This window comes from Protopterus annectens, chromosome 11.part0, assembly GCF_019279795.1.
Source record: "Protopterus annectens isolate FY-2018-M chromosome 11.part0, PAN1.0, whole genome shotgun sequence".
Taxonomy (NCBI): Eukaryota; Metazoa; Chordata; order Ceratodontiformes; family Protopteridae; genus Protopterus; species Protopterus annectens.
Genome location: NC_056745.1, coordinates 560,189,570 through 560,207,568, shown reverse-complemented (window position 1 = coordinate 560,207,568; position 17,999 = coordinate 560,189,570). Strand labels below are relative to the sequence as shown.

The 17,999-nt window shown below is 39.8% G+C and overlaps 1 protein-coding gene across 1 annotated transcript in view; it reads right to left on the bottom strand.

The window, feature by feature from the left end:
- Positions 1-17,999, bottom strand: part of CREB3L2 (cAMP responsive element binding protein 3 like 2) — a 2,450,910-nt gene that overhangs the window by 2,206,283 nt on the left and 226,628 nt on the right. Inside the window, exon 3 of the mRNA XM_044087227.1 lies at positions 14,103-14,190. Coding sequence (XP_043943162.1) covers positions 14,103-14,190 — 88 coding nt within the window. The remainder of the gene's footprint in view (positions 1-14,102; positions 14,191-17,999) is intronic.

The following is a 17,999-nucleotide window of genomic DNA, read 5'->3' as shown; positions in this document are numbered from 1 at the left end:
TGTTTAAGAGAGAGAGTTACTTGCTTTTGAGCCTCTGCCCACTAATTTGGGCGTAGATCTGGCCAACCGTTTGGGGTTGGTAACGTGTGGAAGTGAAATCTGTTTCCTTGGGAAACTATGTTTAAAACCCATTTGTCCTAGGTAATTAGTTCCCAGTGTTTTGTATGCAGAGCAATCTTTCCCCCTAAAGGAGCAGTCAGTTGAGAAGGGCTTGGAAGTTTTAAAGTTAAGTCATTGAGACAGTTCACCATGGGAGGGGGGGGGTCTTATTACTCCCTGATTTGGAAGTGGAAGCCCCCCACTGCTTAGTCCTGTGCGTACCTTGGGACTGAAGCCTGGGTATTCAGCAGGTTCTGGGTTTGGACTTGGAAGGCCTGGAAGAGGCAGGAAAGGACAATTCTTAGACGGCCAATGCCTACTAAATCTTGGAGGCTGTACCATTAGGAAATCTTTAACAGTTTGCATAGATTTAGCTTTTTCCTCCATCTTTTTCAGCACTTCTTCTGCTTTGTTGCCAAACAGGCGGTCCTGATTTAAGGGAACATCCAACAATTTAGCTTTAACATGATTACGCCAAGATTGCTCCTTAAGCCAAGCATGCCTTCTGAGCACAGACCCAGTAACAGTGGCCCTGCAAGAGGCCTCCAATGAATCAAAACCACATTGCAAAGTATGTTTTCCAACTTGTTCAGCAGAATGCATTAAATCCTGTAATTCTTTTATTTTCCACCCAGTCAGGAATCAACATCATTTTCTGTTTAAGCAATCCAATAACATGTTGCTAATACTTTAACATATGAAACTGGCAGTTTAAAGCCCTAATGGCCAAGGTTGCATAAGTGTAAACCTTCTTACCCCATCTATCTAGCGCCCTGGATTCACTATCAGAAGGGGTAGGATTTTTAGCAGTAGAAGCCTTAATGCCCTTGGGCCCCTGTGAAATAATCTCTAAATCCGCAATAGGATTTTTAAAAAGGAACTTGTGGGACTCAGGGACCCTGTAGTATCTGTCTGGTTATCTGGGAGCAGGAGGCAAAGAATCAGGGGCCAAACTAGATTCCGAAAAAGCATCATCAACAATGTCTAGTACGCCTATGCTGAGGTAGGAGTAAGAAATCCCTAAGCCTCTTTTTTGAATCAGAAAAATCCTGGCTTTCCCAGTGGAAATGCTCCCTTAGAGTATGTAAGGTTTCCCCAAAAGAAAAATCTTCTAGAGGGGAAGCAGAGGGAATGGAATCCTCTGCATTAGAATCCTCATAAGTAGATAAGGGCAAATCCAGAAACTCAGAAGAATCAGAAAAAAACAGAATCCTGGTCAGAAGATTTATAAACCACTTCAGTCCTAGGCCTCATAGAAAGGGGGGGGGGGTTGGCTACCCCTGATTAAAGTTATTAGATCTTCAGCCATTCTTATCATTTGTTTTTTAGGCATGGAGGCCTGAGCATGTGGCCTGGGCATTGTTTTTTTAGGCATGGTTCGAGATTTAGGCCTAAGAGGAGAAGAAGGAGGCGTTGATTTAACATGCAAGTCCGTAGGCCTGAATACACCCTCAGAAGCAGGTGCCTGCACAGCAGCTCAAGACCCATCCAAGGTAGAGACACCCACGGGTTCCACAGTTGAAGAATCTCGCGGCATACCAGACTCCAAATGGGTCTCAGTAGAGGCCTACGAATCAGAAGTAGCGGTTATCAGGGGCTGCGAAAGCGCTTCACTGAGTACCGCTGAACTGGTGACTGGCTTAGGAGAAGCGTCGGCGGCAGTTTTGGACCTCAGCGGCCAGTCTCTGTCTTTATCTTTACATTTTTTCGGAATCTTGGTAGTCGGATGGCTAACCGACGACATTTCTGAATAATTAAACCGAGAACCGAAACATTTAGATGCGAAAATTTACCGACAACAGATAGTGTGCTGATTAAATAAAGCACAAAACCGACAACAAGGTATGTCGTGGTCAGGGCCTAGGCAAGGAATACAGTACGAATGAAAATCTTTATGAGCAATTATTAACTTTTACTGACATCGGTAAGGAGCAAGAAGAAATTTCCCCAATGGGGTACTTAGCTTTAGTTGAAGACTTTGGTTCTGAAACTCGAAAACAAAAATTTCAGGAGTCGGCCAACCGACACTTGCGAACTGCTTCTGCTTCGGGCACTGCATGGCAAGAAAAACTGATGTAATGGCATCAGATGCATGTTTTATACCCCTAAAGACCTGATGTCATGGAAGAAGCGACAGCAACCGATTCAGGACCCAAGACTTTGTTAATCAGGCTGACTGAGGGCTACCTGCAAGCGGATAACCCAAATGTAATGACTGCAACAGTGAAACACGAAGAACATCAGATCTCTCCAACAACAATATTAAGCAGATTCAACTATTTATTTATTTCTAGTTTGATTACCGGGGAAGTCCACTGGGTCCAGAAGACCTGTTTTCAGTGCAGGTCCGGGGAGAAAAGCTCCAGGATAAAGAATTGTAAAAAAGAAAGAATATACAAAAACAAGCAAATACAAATAAAGTAGTAATATACAAGAAACATTGTATAGTAGTAGGTTACAATTATGTACATTCAGTATCATGCCTATTCAGAAGGAATCAATTGTATAGGTTACAACTTATGTACATTAAGTGTTAGGCATATTCAGCAGGAATCAATGTGAAATGTTAATGAATTTTACAATAAGTTTTCTTTTGAGCAAGCCACTTGTGTTGTGGTTGGGGAAACACCTTAACATACATGCATATTAGTAATAGTTATAACACTTTACTTGCGCTCAAGTAAAATAAAAAGCTATTTACAAAGTTGAAATAATGCGCTGTTTAGCTCTAAGAGATCAGAGCTTAGATTGACTCATGGTTGAAGTAGCTACGGGTAATAGAGAGCTAAGGAACCTGGGAGGAAAAACCTCTTGGGGGCGTTCTAAGAATTAGGTCAGGTGAAAGCAGGTGCATTTCAATTTGGTGGACAGGTGTTTGAAGAGTACAGATTTGAAGTTTTCTGAGTTAATTGTAGTTCGCAGCATGGCAGGGACAGAATTCCATTTCTTGCCTAGTGAGAAAGATAGGAGAAGTTGGCTGGCAGGATGTTTAGGTTTATGGACAGAGATTAAGTTTTGGTGTTCAGATCTGAGTGTTCTGTTGGGGGTATAAGGGGAGAGGACATTGGTTAGAGCCGGATATTTAGTTGGGTGAAATATGTCTGTGAGCAGTGGTTAGTTGGAGGTAAGCCAGGTAGTTTGTGAGTTCTAGCCAGTTCAATGATTGTAGGGTAAGGCAGTGATGGGTGGAATTTTTAGATTTGGTAGCAAATTTGGAGATCTTATTGTAGCAGTTTTCTGTGGCGACCCCTAACCGGGATAAGCTGAAAGACACAACAACAACAATATTGTAGCAGTTTTCTAATTTGGAAGTGAGGGAGGAGGATAGGCTAGTTAGGAGAGGGGCTCCATATAATAAGGATGGAAGAAGATAAGCGGTGGCCAGAGTATGCCTAGTGGAGTTGGATAGAAAGAGATGGTTTCTGTACAGCATACCTAGCTTTTGGTGTGTTTTCTTAATATTTTGCTAAATGTGGACATCGAACATGAGGTGTTCACCAATAGTGATATCAAGGAGTTTAGCAGAAGGGACCACTTCTATGGGGGAGTTAGATTGAGTAAGGACTTTAAAAGCATTTTTGTCATAGGAGAAAGTCTTTGAAGGAGGGAATAGTAGGATTTTTGATTTATTTGCATTGAGGGAAAGGCGGTTTTGTTGCATCCAATTTTCAGTGGTTGTAAAAGCAGTTTGGGTTTTGGTCAGCAGTTCAGAGGAGTTTAAAGCGGAGTAGACTAAAGTTGAATTGTCTGCGTATTGAATGATTTTAGAATCAGGAAAGGCAGTGTGAAAGCTGTTGATGAAAATATTAAATAGCATAGGTCCAAGTATAGATCCCTGTGGTACGCCAGTAGGGGTAGGCAAGAAGGTAGAGGTGGAGTTTATCCATTTAACTGCCTGTGATCTTCCTGACAGATAGCTAGAGAACCAAGATATAGTATTTGGAGAGAGATGAAGGTATGAGAGATGATGGAGAAGTGGAATGTGGGGAAACAGTATCGAAGGCTTTAGAAAGATCAAGTAAAACAGTAGAAACTAGGTGTCCAGAATCACGGGCTTGGTTAACAGTATCAAGGAAAGAGTAGAGCGGTTATAGTACTATGTCCTCGGCGGAAGCCATGCTAGGTGGGTGTCAGGAGATGGTTGTGGGTCAGGAAGGGCATCAGTTGGGAGTGGTTGCATTTTTCTAGGATTTGGAAATTGGTGAGAGGAGTGCAATGGGATGGAAGTTAGAGATGCTGGTGTTTTTGCCTCCTTTGTGAAGAGGAAGAATGTATGCTGAGCACCAGGGTTTAGGGACATAAGATTCCTTTATGGATATTTAATTAGAATGCTGACTGGGAGAGCAATGCCATCAGCTGCACATTTTAGGAAGGAAGAGGGAATATTGTTTGGAGCATTGGTGCAGGGTTTGAGTTTGGACAGAAGTCTTTTTATAAAGTTTCTGAAGACAGGTTTGAGCTTGAACATAAGGGGAGGGTTGTTGGGGGAGGTAGATTGACAGAAATGAGATATTGGGGGGTTACTGTTGGGGAAGGTTTTGGTCAAGTCAGAAATAGTTTCTGTGAAGAATGTGCTGAATTCTGATGCTAGTTCAAGGTTGGATTTGCTTGGGTCTGGACAAAGGTTATTTCTGGAGTCTGGATTGAGAAGAGTGTTTATAGATTTCCAAAACTGTTTTGGGTTTTTGTTGTTGTTTGATTGGAGGCTAATATAATAGGATTTTTTGTCCTTAGTGATTAGCTGTTTAACAAGATTGCAGAGCTGTTTATATTGGAGGAAGGTATTGGGCAATTTATTGTTCCGATAAAGCTTCCATAATTTGTCTCTTTGGAGCATGATTTGTTTTGTATCTTTGGATAGCCACGGAGATGTGTTAGTTCATATCCTTTTGTTTCTTAGAGGGGCTAGGAAGTTTAGAGTGTCTAAGAAAATCGAGCTAAAGTAGACTACAGCATTGTCAAGAGGAAGGGTGTATAGTTTTTGCCAGTTCATTTGTTTGAGAATATTTGAGAAGGCTGTGGGGTTGAAGTGACTAAAGTTGCGAGTAAGGATGTATTTGTGTTGGTGTGGTGTGGAGCTGGTGGAATGATGGAGGAAAGCTGGGAGGTGGTCACTAATGGTGTCAGGAATAGTGCCAGAGTTTGTTACTTTGTTTGGATGGGTGACTAGGATCCAATCAATACTGGATACAGGGGGATTTGTTTTGTTGGGTCTGGTGATGGATAGGATAGTTTGAGTAAAGTTATAGAGGTTTATGGAAAGAGGGGGAGAGGGAGTATTGAATTTGTTCCAGTCTATATTAACATCCCCAAGAATATAAGTTTCGTAGTTAATTTTAGTAGAAGCCCATAGGAGAATATCCTCAAGGACAGGAATACTGTTACCAGGGGAAATATATAGGGCAATGATGCAGATATTCTTGTGTTTATTTAGTTTTAGAAGTCCAACTGTTAGTTCAGTGTTTTTGAATTGTGGAATGGGAATTTGGAAGGAGATTATGGTTAGAAGGTTGGAGTAAATTAAAGCAGTGCCGCCACCTTTTCTGTTTAGTCGGCCATGTCTAAGGGTGTGAAATCCTGGGGGTAGAATTTCAGAGTCGGGGATATAGGGTTTGAGCCATGTTTCGGAGATGGCTACGATGTCTGGTTGGTTATGGCTTAGCCAAGCGTAAAATTGGTGTAGTTTGTTGTTAAGGGTCTGGACACTGATAGTAAACATGTTAAGAGTATTGTTAGGGGAGGAGGGAGATAAGGGGAAGGTATTCTTAACCAGGGGACTAGGACAAGGGTTAGGATGGAGATTAGGTTATTGCAAGTAGTAACATTTGGCCATTTAGGTTTGTTGAGAAAGAGGTAAGGTAGATCTAGGCTTAGTTTTGGTGTCAGTAACTTAGCTGAGGTGGATAAGATTTTTGGGTGGAAAAGGAGCAGTGGGTTAGGCTGAATGAGAGAGGAGGAGATAGAGTGGAAGAGTGAGTAAGGTTCTGGGTGAGGTTGGGTAAGTGTGCTAGTTATTGTTGCAGCAAATACAGGACAGGAATTGGAAGAGTATGAGCTGGCATAGCATAGTGGAACTAGGAACAGAAGGAGGAAACAAGGGGCCTGGAGGGTGTGGATAAGTAAGGAGAGCATGACTATGCAAAGGGAGAATGGTATAAATTAGAAGGACAGAATGACAGCTAAAAGGAGGAATAGGGTTTAGGGAAAGATAAGAGAAGGTTAAGTGAGCTTTGGTTGCTAGTGAGGTAGAGAGAATGATGTGTTTAAGTGGGATGATTGTAAGTAAGTGTGGTGATGAGGGGAGAGTTCCTATTGGGTAATTAAGTTGGGTGGGTGGAGTGAGGTAAGAATAACTGTAGTAACACTGGGGGTGGGTGGGAACTGGGGTAGGGGAGTGGATTGAGCCCGTAGGGTGAACGGAGAGGGGAAGAGCCAAAGGAGAAAGCAGCAGAGCAAAAGCCAGCAGAAAAAACTATCAATGGAGCAGGGAGTAAGCTGAGAAGTGAAGAGGTACTACGGGTATGGGGCAGGTTTGAAACCTGCAAAGAAAACTATAGTGGGGGGTTATTTAACTAGGAGGCAAAAACAGATGCAGAGATAGGGTTACGTAACAGTAGCAAGAGCCTGGAAGGAAAAAGGAGGTGGCTTAATTAAGAAATATCAGGGTTTGAGTTACAGGGATACAGGTATTTAGAGTCTAGGGTAGGCTGCTAGCAAGTGCTCAGGGGAAAAAACAATAAATGCACATTTAGTGATATGCAGCACTACAGAGTATATACATGTTTCAGACAGGACTTGGGTACACTAGTAGTACCAGCAGGCAACTTGAAAGTGTCCCTTACAGGTTCTTTCAGCGGCAGGAAAACTGGGGAAATTCCTTAAAAGAGTTGAGAACACCTGGGGGTTTTGAGCAACGCACAGCAGGCTATAATGGAATTGATAGGTTAGGTTAAACAAATTATGAATTCATATAGCAGTATGGGAAGTTGGTTTGTAAAATCTGTATAAACTGACTATATATGGGTAGCCTAGAGAATGTATATGTAGTGGAAGTAAGCTAAGAGTGAAACTGAAATGCAGGTAAAAGTATAAAGGTGGTATTTATACAGCAGCAGTGCTAAAACAGATTTAAAATCACAGTAAAAAAGTTAAGCTAGCAGTGTTGTTACAGCAGAAATGCAAGTAAAAACAATGAACAAGGAAGTTGTTCAGGTACACACAGTTTGAGTATTTGAGTACTCCAGATTTGAAAAGGAGCACTGTAGGGTATGAACTGCAGTTTACCAAGTAGATATAAACCATTAATTTTGGTTCCACGCCTCAAAAATGAAGTGTAGGAAACCTTTGAATAACGCTAATGCAGCATGTATAGCACTCACAGCCCACTTCAGAGATTAGCAGATAATACAGCTTCTGAGTTAGTGTAGCCAGATTGCGTAGCAGAGTTATCTTTCTTTTTAATATTTTGATTTTGTTCCAATAATGTGATGACTTACAACTAGAGCCACAGTGACCAATTCACTCAGTCAGGATAATCCCAGCCAGTAAGTGAGTTAAATATAAGAGTAAGTGTACTCTTTTTCGTTTAAATTCTTTTGAGTTATAATGTTACAAAAATATGACTGCTTGCGGCTAGGGTATAGTTATCATTCACCCAGTCAAGATAATCCCAGCCAGTAAGTGTGTTACAACTTACAGTAAACATGTGTGGGGTTCAGAAACCATGCTTTACCAGTTAATATTCACTTATGTTTAAAACCATGCGGCATCAAGTGTGGAAGGAAACACCGTCTACGTGTATCACGGCACAAAATCTTGCTTGCTTACTGAAAGCTTACCCTGTAGAGAGCCTCAAGGCGGAACAAAATGTTTTAGGGCTCTATGCCCTGCTTAATAGTAAAGTTCCCCTGTTAGACACGAGGCGAAGCGTTAGGCTAAACTGGTGCATACGAGATGGACAACAGCTGTTAGCTAGAGCATGGGAACATTGTGACCATTTAGACTAGAATGTTATCAGAGGTTCAAGATAGGAAAACTGCAGCTCGGACCTACCAAACACAATTCAGCTGTAATATTATCAAAAAGCTTGCAGCCACACCTCCAAGAATGACTTGGAACCAAGTCAAATGCTCACAAAATTGCAAAACACTAACTGATACAAATATTAGATTGTGACAGGGGTATTCACACAACCAGTTAAAAAAACAATAATTGCGACAGCACTTTCAAAAATAGCTCAGAACCAAGACTATTGCACTCGTACGAGTAACTGGTAACTTGTTCTAGAGGTTGCAGTAAATCAGTCAAAGAATGGTGATGTTCACATGTTGCGCTACTGAGTCTGTGATGATATAGGACTCAGAGCAGTATTTGCACTTGGATGAGAAATAACCAGATACAGGTCAAGCGCGGCAAAAATGAACACTTATCAATTTAATATAAAAAGAACACTTACCCATGAACGGCTCTGGCAGCCTATGAAAGAAGGAAACAGGAGGGGACTGGAGATGACTACTCTCAGTTCCAGAGTTTTAAAAATGGCTCCACAAACACTAGGATAGCTACACAGGTTTGGGGGAGGGTTTAGGAGAATGGAGAAGGGGGAGGAGTGATACAGGAATCAAGCGACTGAGACCTAGCTATGTGTCCGAATGGAGAGGAAGGGGCAGGAAGTAGGGAGGTGACCAACAGTGTAGAGGAAGGAGGAGAAGGAGGGAACAGGAATACGGGGGAGCAGGAAGATTTAGCAAGAGATTACAAGATAAGCAGGCAAGGAGGGAGAGTGGGGGCAGGGACATGGTGTAATATGAATGCAGGTAATAGTTGAAGAATGGTGAGAGCCAAAGGAGAAAGCAACAGAGCAGAAGCCAGTGAAAAAACTATCAATGGAGCAGGGAGTAAGCTCAGAAGTGAAGAGGTACTATGGGTATGGAGCAGGTTTGAAACCTGTAAAGAAAACTATAGGTTTACTCTAGGTATACTGATACCTAGAACTCCTGATGAAGTCTTCCTTAACATTTGCATATCATTCTGAAGTCATTTCAAACAAAGTAATGAAACAAGTTAAGGGCATGCTAAACAACCAACTTACAAGAGAACCTAGGACAGCCATTGCTACAGCCACCATTTGGAATACGCTTTACTCTCTCTCGCTATCTAAATCTGCACTTCAGAATGAAATACGACTGTGAACTTAAAAAAAAAAAAAAAAAAAAAAAACATTAACTATCTTCTAGTAGCAGCTACAGCTATGCTACAACTTTCAACCTTAAAATTCAAACCAATCCACAGTAAATATTTCTCCAAAATGTCTAGCAAAACCTCAGTTAAATGCCTTCCCAACAATTTAAGAGATTCTGCTGACAGCTCTCTCACTCTGCAAAGACCACAGTTTAGGCAGCCTATAGATGAAAAAGGCTTCCACAAAGCCTGTCCCAGCTAACTGGAATAACAGCGTTTACATCACGCTATCAAAAGATGAAAATAGCGAACGCTATTACATCAAACCTAAATATCGAAACCACAAAATATCGAACATTCAGAACAGCGATTTTTTCCCATGGAAAAAATTCGCTATTCCGAAACACATACACACAACACAAGCACACCAAAAAACAGCAATACACACACATATACTTAAAATCCTACATCTAACCCTACACTAAACTGTACATACACTACAATCTATCCACTTACCTTAACCCAAACCCTAACCCTAAGGTCTGTCACTACTGCACACTCACCTAACCCGCGCCCTAACCCTAACTCACTTAATCCGCCCCTAACCCTAAAGGCCACACAATCGCACACTTACCTGAACCCGACCCGTAACTTTCCACCACAGCGCTGAAAATAGCAAGGCCACAGAACTGGGCAACCAAATTCTTTCCCTAGGAAAAAATTTGGTGTTCTGCAGTTTCGCTATTTTTAGCGTTCACTGAATAGGGGTGGATATTAGAACATTCAAAGTTTTAAAACTTTGATGTTCTGATATAGATCCAAATAATAAGCCACAACATATAAGAAAAGAAATAAAATATTCAGCCTTTAGAAGACAACTGAAAAAGCCACTTAAAGGATTCTCTTAACACACAGCCTTTTGATCTTTCAGTATTAAAGGTAAGTTTATCACAAGTTGAACCACTGTCACTGCAGTACACTATTACTTCAAAGAAAACGTCAAACTACAGGTTCAGGGTAAAAGGCACCAGAAGGACTGACTACCAAAACTTGTGTAGAGTTGCTAAGGGCACAACTAGCTAAGGTGTTAGAAGGAGATCACACAATAAAAGTCCATTTTTAAAAGTTTGAGCCAATGATCAACACATTTCCATGTCTTTTTAGTTTTGCCATTTCGCCTAACCAAAACACTTCTTTACCTGTTGGAACACCACTTTTAAGCTTTCAACTGCAATCATTCCTCCTTGGTGCCGATTTCTCAGTCTGTATTGTGAAGAAACAATTTCAGTTTTTGAAACATTCTGACCTATTGGTAAATGACAGTGACACAGTGCAAATAAGATCTTCAAATCTGTACCTATGAACTATCTAAAGCATCAAAACAGTGAGACCAGTGACAACTACCATTGATTTCTTGATTATAAAACCTGCAGTTGCCAAAAACGTATCCTACTTTCATCCAAAAAAAGGAAGCCAATCTGGTGGTCCCCTGCCATAAACAAACTTTACAACAAAAGGAAGAAACTTTTGCAGAAAAGAGGAAAATCCCAGGATGCAAATAACTCCCTTACTAGCCTCAGTAAGAAACTGAGATGCCTCATAAAATCCTCCAAAGCTAGTTACGAAAATAAAATTGCCAAAGATTCCTAAGACAACCACAAAGCATTCTATAACTATGTCAAGAATCTAAATGCTCAGATCTGCTCTGAGCTAAAACAGAATGGCATTAAATATACTGATCCGAAGGCTATTGCCAATATCCTGGCAGATCGATTCAGTGCCAACTTCACCCCCCTCTCACCCCCTAAATGGCCCATCTCAATATCGGAAGATTGCCAAATTCCAGTATTAACAGCCACACAGGTACAAAACGCACTCTCTAAAGCCAAGAATACAGCATCCATGGGACCAGATGACATCCCGGGCTGTGTACTACATGAACTACAATATAAACTGGCACCTCACCTAAGTGTCATGTTTAATCACAGCCTCACCTCAGGTTTCGTGCCCAATGAGTGGCGCAGAGCTACAGTTATCCCAATCCACAAGGGTGGATCCACCTTGGATCCCGAAAACTACCATCCCATCAGTCTGACAAGCCTTATCTGCAAGGCCATGGAGCGTATTATCATGGAACTTATAAACAAAGACATTGGCAACCTTCAAACACGGACCCCACCCAGTTTGGGTTTGTGAAGGGCCGATCTTGTCTCCTGAACCTGATTGACTTCTTTAAATCAGTCTCCAGAGCCATGGACAAGGGTAAGGTGGTCCACACAGCCTATCTAGACCTTGCCAAGGCCTTTGACACCATCCCCCACTCTGGAATCATAGATAAACTTACTAAGTTGGGCATTAATCCCTATGAAACCCAATGGGTTGCTAAATGGCTTACTGATAGAATCCACACTGTAAAAGTAGCCGACTCCAAATCCAGCTCCAGACAAGTGACAAGTGGAGTACCTCAGGGTTCAGTCCTGGGGCCGCTCTTGTTTGGCATCTACTTCTCTGAAGTACAGGTCAACACTAAGGGACTCTGGCTAACAAAGTTTGCAGATGACTGCAAACTGGGAGCCATTATTGAATCCCCAAATTATGTGGATACTCTACAAAAGGGCCTTACAGAAACAGATGCTTGGTGCCAGAGCCATGGGCTCAAGCTCAATGCCAAGAAATGTATTGTTATCCCCTTTGGGAAAAAACATGTATCCATGAAGTACCATATAGGTGGCAGTACACTAAACACAGAAAGTGTATTAAGAGACTTAGGGACACAGGTGGACAGTGGTGTCACCTTCGATAACCACATCGCCACAACAGTCAGGAAATCCTTCTATGTGGCACACCTCATCACAAAGGGCTTTTCATCCAGAAAAAAGGAGGTCATTGTCCCACTGTACTCATCCCTCATTAGACCTATTATAGAATACAACGCCCCATTTGGTATGTACCTCTCAAGACATCTGCAACAACTGGAAAGGCCTCAGAAATACCTCACTAAAAGAATCACAGGCCTAAAGCAGATGCCCTACGCTGACCGCCTTAAAAAACTCCAGCTATACTCTGTCGCATATCGTCTATTCAGAGGCGATCTCTGCTTAACATACAAGGCCATGTCAAACACAGAGCTGTTGGACATGCTACACTTAAAGAAATCCCAATCCCTCAGAGCTACACGCTCCAGGGATCTAAACCTTGTCATCACAACAAACAAAACATGCTGGAGGGATAGGTTCCTGACCCAGAGACTCCCCAGACACTGGAATAGCTTGCCCATACATGTCAAGCAGAGTGCCTCTTTGGACCTCTTCAAGAGGAACCTTGACGATTGGATGGGAGAAAGGAAATTCACCCCAGGGATCACGTCAGTTGCCCTGCTAGACAGGGGTCCAGGAAAGTAAATAATGTGGGAAGAAATAGCCAGGGAATTGTTATGGCTAGACTTGTATAGGCCCTAGGGCTGATAGCCTAGTACCAACCTATGAGTGAAGCAAACTATAATTAAATATTAGCACTTTCTGTGCATTTCCTTCTCAGGCATATCCTGCATGTGCTTGCCCTCAGAAAAGACACATTAACCACAGTGCTGCTTCAAGTAAGTCTCAATTCAGTCTGAAAACTCTAAATTCGGTTACTAAAGCACTCTAGGATAAAACATAACTGCTGGGCAAAACTGTAAATATAAAAGGCATCAAGGACAAACTCAATGAGCTAATGACTATTAATAGATGTGTTATATTTATATACATTTCTTATTTATTTATTTCGCACAAGCACTTTATTTGTAATAGTATTATATAGATATTAGTAACAATATATAAAGTATATATGTCCTTTATTGTTTTTGGATATATGTATGTAATATAGGTTTTTGACAGCAGAGGGAGTAATTATGTTAAAGATAGGAATACTTTGGTCAGTATCAGCACAAGCACTTTATTTTAATATTGTTATAGTCTTTCAATGCAATGTTTATTTAATTCAACATGTATATATGTATGTGCACATAAATATATTTTTTAGTATTTGATTATTTTAAGGTGATGAATATGTGTATTCAAATTTTATCTTTCACATTTTAATATTAATGAGGCCGTTTGTCTATTTGCTTAATTCAAATGTCTAACGAAACATTCATTGGTCAGTGGGTTATAAAAATCAGTATATATAGATTAATTTAATGGTTGTTCAATGTCTGATGAAGTCCAATTGGTTTGGATGAAAACGCTTGCAAACTGTTTTGTCGAAATTGCGTTAATGTGATGGTCTGTGGAGTTTGGATTTTTCATTAAAAACATTTTGAAGAGGACATACGGATTTTCCAGTTTTCTTTGGCTTGCAGCACTTTATCGTTGTTCAATGAGCTAATGAGCCTAATTAATTAATTAATTAATTAATTAATTAATTAATTAAATCAAAGCTCAAAGTTTAGAAGCATTTGAATGTTTTTTTCTTACCAATTAGCAATAAAGGGGTAATGGAGAACTTCACTTTTTTCATTCCTGACTATCCTAATCATTACTGACATTATTAAAAAAAGTGTCATACTCTCCTGACATGGGCACCTGCCTCGCTCGGATTTAGCCAGTAAAAGATTCATGCCTCCCCTGAGGTACATTAAATTAATGGCATTTTTGTTGCTGTAAAACTGCCCAAACATTTGAAAATGGTAATGCCATCACTCCTACATAAAAGCATTATGTACTGGAGCTTTTAAATGTAAATTTGTGCATTATTTATCCAGCTTATTTCAAGAAAATAAGAAAACAGGAAGGCATTTTTTGTAATGACTGAAGTAGTTATTACAAAGCCTGCATACTTACTTTCTTTCTGAGGCAGATTTAGAAACTGATCTACTTCATGTGGTTCCAGTTTGATATTTGGAAGGACTGACTGGATCACTGCTCCGGCCTGCAAAAAAGTAAGTAAATGCTTAGTTTAACAGTGGTACATTAAACATATATTGTCGCCTAAACTTCTGTCTTAGTTAAAAGCTGGTTTACCCTTAGAGTCTCAAAGCACAATTCAGGAACATATGCATTAGACACTAATTTACAATGTGGCTAAGGATGTTAACAGATTAAGAACACATGCTCATATACAGTAGAAGTGTTTTGTGAATAAAAAGAAATAATAGGTATGCCAACTTACTTCACTCATTTTCTTCAAAATGTACTTATTTTAAAGAAAACATTAAATGCCTGAAAGCTTCTAACTAACTTTATATTACAAAGTAAGCATCAACCTATGAAGTAAAAGTGATCAGCAATTTGGCACACTCCAGTAAAAGGAATCAGGGACTTTTTTTCTCGAAACAAAAAGTTGACAGCTATACAGGCATCTGCCAGTTCTACACAAATGTTCAAGAAAACATCTGCAGTTTCACAGCTGAGACACTTAGTCTGTTAAATAATTACAAAAATAACTAAGCTGTAGACATGGCTTGTAAGTTTTGTGTGTGTGTCTGCGTGTGTGTGTGTGTGTGCGCGTGTCTGCGCGTGTGTGTCTGCGTGAAGGGCAGACGTCCTTTTACATTACTGCAGCAAAGAGCTGACCCTCTCATAAACAAATGCACAACTCTGGAGTTATAGGTTCAATCCTATCTTCCAGTCACCATCTGTATGGTATACATATGTCCTCCCTGTGTCTTAGTATGTTTCTCCAGGTACTCCCAACTTCTTCATAATTCCAAACATATGTTAGAAGACTGGTAAATCTAAAGTACACACACGTGAATACATATACAGATAACTAGATGCATATATTACACACACACACATTGGACATCCTTATAACCAAAGATGATTCACTGAAAAAGTTTACTACCACCATTTACAGAAAGCCCAGATATTCTAACTCTCTTACATTTTGAAAGTGGGCACCCTGACTTTCAAAACAGATCTTTGGTTAAGGGCCAATGTGTGCAGTTAGCATGGATGGTCAGTGACCTAGAAATGTATATTGAAGAAAGGGAAAAGTTAAGGGGCATGTTACTAAGGAGGGGATACCCGAACAGTTTAATTGAATTGGTTTTGTGTGAAGTTACAGAAAAGAGAGTTAAAGGACACTTTTTTCCACTGTTAGGCTCAGAGGAAAGGGACAACAGTAGTCATAAAAAGGTTGATGTGGGTTCAAGGAACACAAACGAATTTAACAGGGCCTTTATTCTGACGTACAACTTGCAGATTTATGACATAAAAGCTATTTTAGAAAATAATTGGTTTATATTTAAAAGTGACAAAGAGGTCCTTAAAAATGTTGGTGACAGACCATGTGTCATATACAAAAAAGATGTATGTGTCAAAGATTTGTTGGAAAGAAATAAAGAGGGGAATAAAAACTATAAGAAAGGTAAGATGTTAAAATGTGGACAGTGTAACCAATCTGCCAATGTATTAGAAACAGAAAAAGTTTTTATTCCCAGGTATGGTACAGTTCAACTAAATTTCAAGTTGAACTGTAACCGTACACACGTTGTATATGTCGCCCTATGTCAAGGCTGTGAAAGTTTTTACATAGGGAAGACCAAGAAAGCATTTAAAGTTTGTATTTACCAACATATGTATGACATCAGGAAAGGTAATGAAAAGAATGTATTGGCTGTACATACTATTTTGAACCCAGATCACGCGTTTAAATTTGTAGCCATTGATCAAGTAGTACCTGACAGTAGGGGGGGGGGGGGGGCTGAAGGAATTGTTTCTAAAATTCAAAGAATTCATGTGGCAACTTAAAGTGGATGCCACTAACCCGCCCGGACTGAATTATGTAGTTTCTCTCTCCAGCTATTTAAAATTAAAAGCTGAAATTTATTTTTAGTGAGGGGGGGGGGGCACACATGTATATTCCTATGGCAATAAAGTAACATTTGCTTATTTTAAGTACATGATTTATTTTTGTGGAAATGTATTTTGGATTGCACTTTATTTTAATTTTGAGATGGGGGCTGATGGGCTATATGCAGTATGTAAATAAAGTAGTACGGTTTTAATGCATTTTATAAAGTGAAACTTAGCTATGTATAACAACAACTAAAACAACAGTGATTTTTAGGTGCATTTTGCTTTAATGACATGTGACTTAGCCTGGCTATAAAAGGAAGTGATGTATGAATAATTCCGGTTTTAATCTGAAGAAGTCAAGTGTAACAACAGACGGAAGCACTAATTAAACTTTGTATCCAGTTTCACCGGCCAGTGTTCGTTTTCTTTACATTACTAATTCCAAAAATATGTTAGAAGACTGGTAAATCTAAAGTACACACACGTGAATACATATACAGATAACTAGATGCATATATTACACAAACACACACACACACACACACACACACACACACACACACACACACATTTCATTTACTTTTGTGGTGCTTGTCATGGCTGAAAAAGAGTTCAAGACAGTTCAAAGATGGAGTTGTCCAATTAATTAAAAAAATGCTTACTAAAGCATTGAACTACACTAAAACATATAAGTAATGTTAACATTAATCTTACATCACAAAAGCAGAACTTATGAAGTATATACTTCACTATCACTCTCCCAGTAACAGAGCAAAATAAACGTTATAAATCAAGAAAATAACGTGCAGCATTTGCAATTATTCTACATTTAAAAAAATCTGTCTTAATCATGGATTCAGCTGCACTGTGAATCACAAAAGGTATCTATACTGCAGCAGTTAAAAATACTCAGTTTTGATAGAAAAGATAAACTGACATTCAGTGGTTTACTGCATAGTGATCCTACACTGCGCCAACAATTTGTTGTTTTGACATCACACACTGCAAGTTTCATAAAGTGCTGGTATATCTATTCTCTGAGCTACGTGAAAGTGAATCATGAAACTTGACCAACTATGTTCAGAGGATGTGATAAAGCTATGGAATTTTCTTACAGATGAGATGCAAAGAGCTCTGACCTCCGGTCCTTTTTCCTCAAGGCTTTGCAATTTATCAAGCTATTTATGTTTTTTTTTCTTAATATTTTGTTTTCTTATTTTTTCTTGATTCTCTTTTTGGTTTTGCTCTACGTATTTTCCTGAATAAAAATGAAAGCTATGTACTTATCACAAGCAAATTTCTGAATGAGGTGTTCCATCCTCATTAACAGCACGTGAAGGCTGGAAGGCACTAAGAGAACTAAACTTTTAAAAAATGTCCTGGGTTACTTTAGTCCCTCATACATCCCAAAACTCAATGGTGCTCTCTCACTCCAGATTTGTGATGAACAGTGCAAAGCACAACTCCTTCTCTTACCTCTGTGGCACAAAGTGCAAGTGCAGTGAGTTCAGATAAAGAGCAGAGGTGATTAAGAGTTCAAATTCATCTAAAAAAATAACCTAGACTAGTGGATGGGTAACAGGAAATTTACACTAGACATAACAACTATGTCCCTTATAGACAGAGGTAGCTTATAAATGTCTGGCCCTCAATGTCCTATTTGGATACAGGGCCACATTATTCTTTCGGAAAAACTTGGCTAGGCTTAGAAAGGTCCCTGGGTCATTAGCCTAGTAATCTATGAATCCAGACCAGCTTCACAGAAAGGAGAGGGTAGGGATGCCACCTTTTCAGATGTTCAAAGTAAGACATTTTTGTTTGCAGACTACAGCAGAAAAAAATACCCTTATGTAAAGAACATTAAGCAAAATATAGCAGAAAAAGTAAACAAAGCTATATCTGGAGTAGACCCAAAAACTCACTCTATGCACTCCTTCT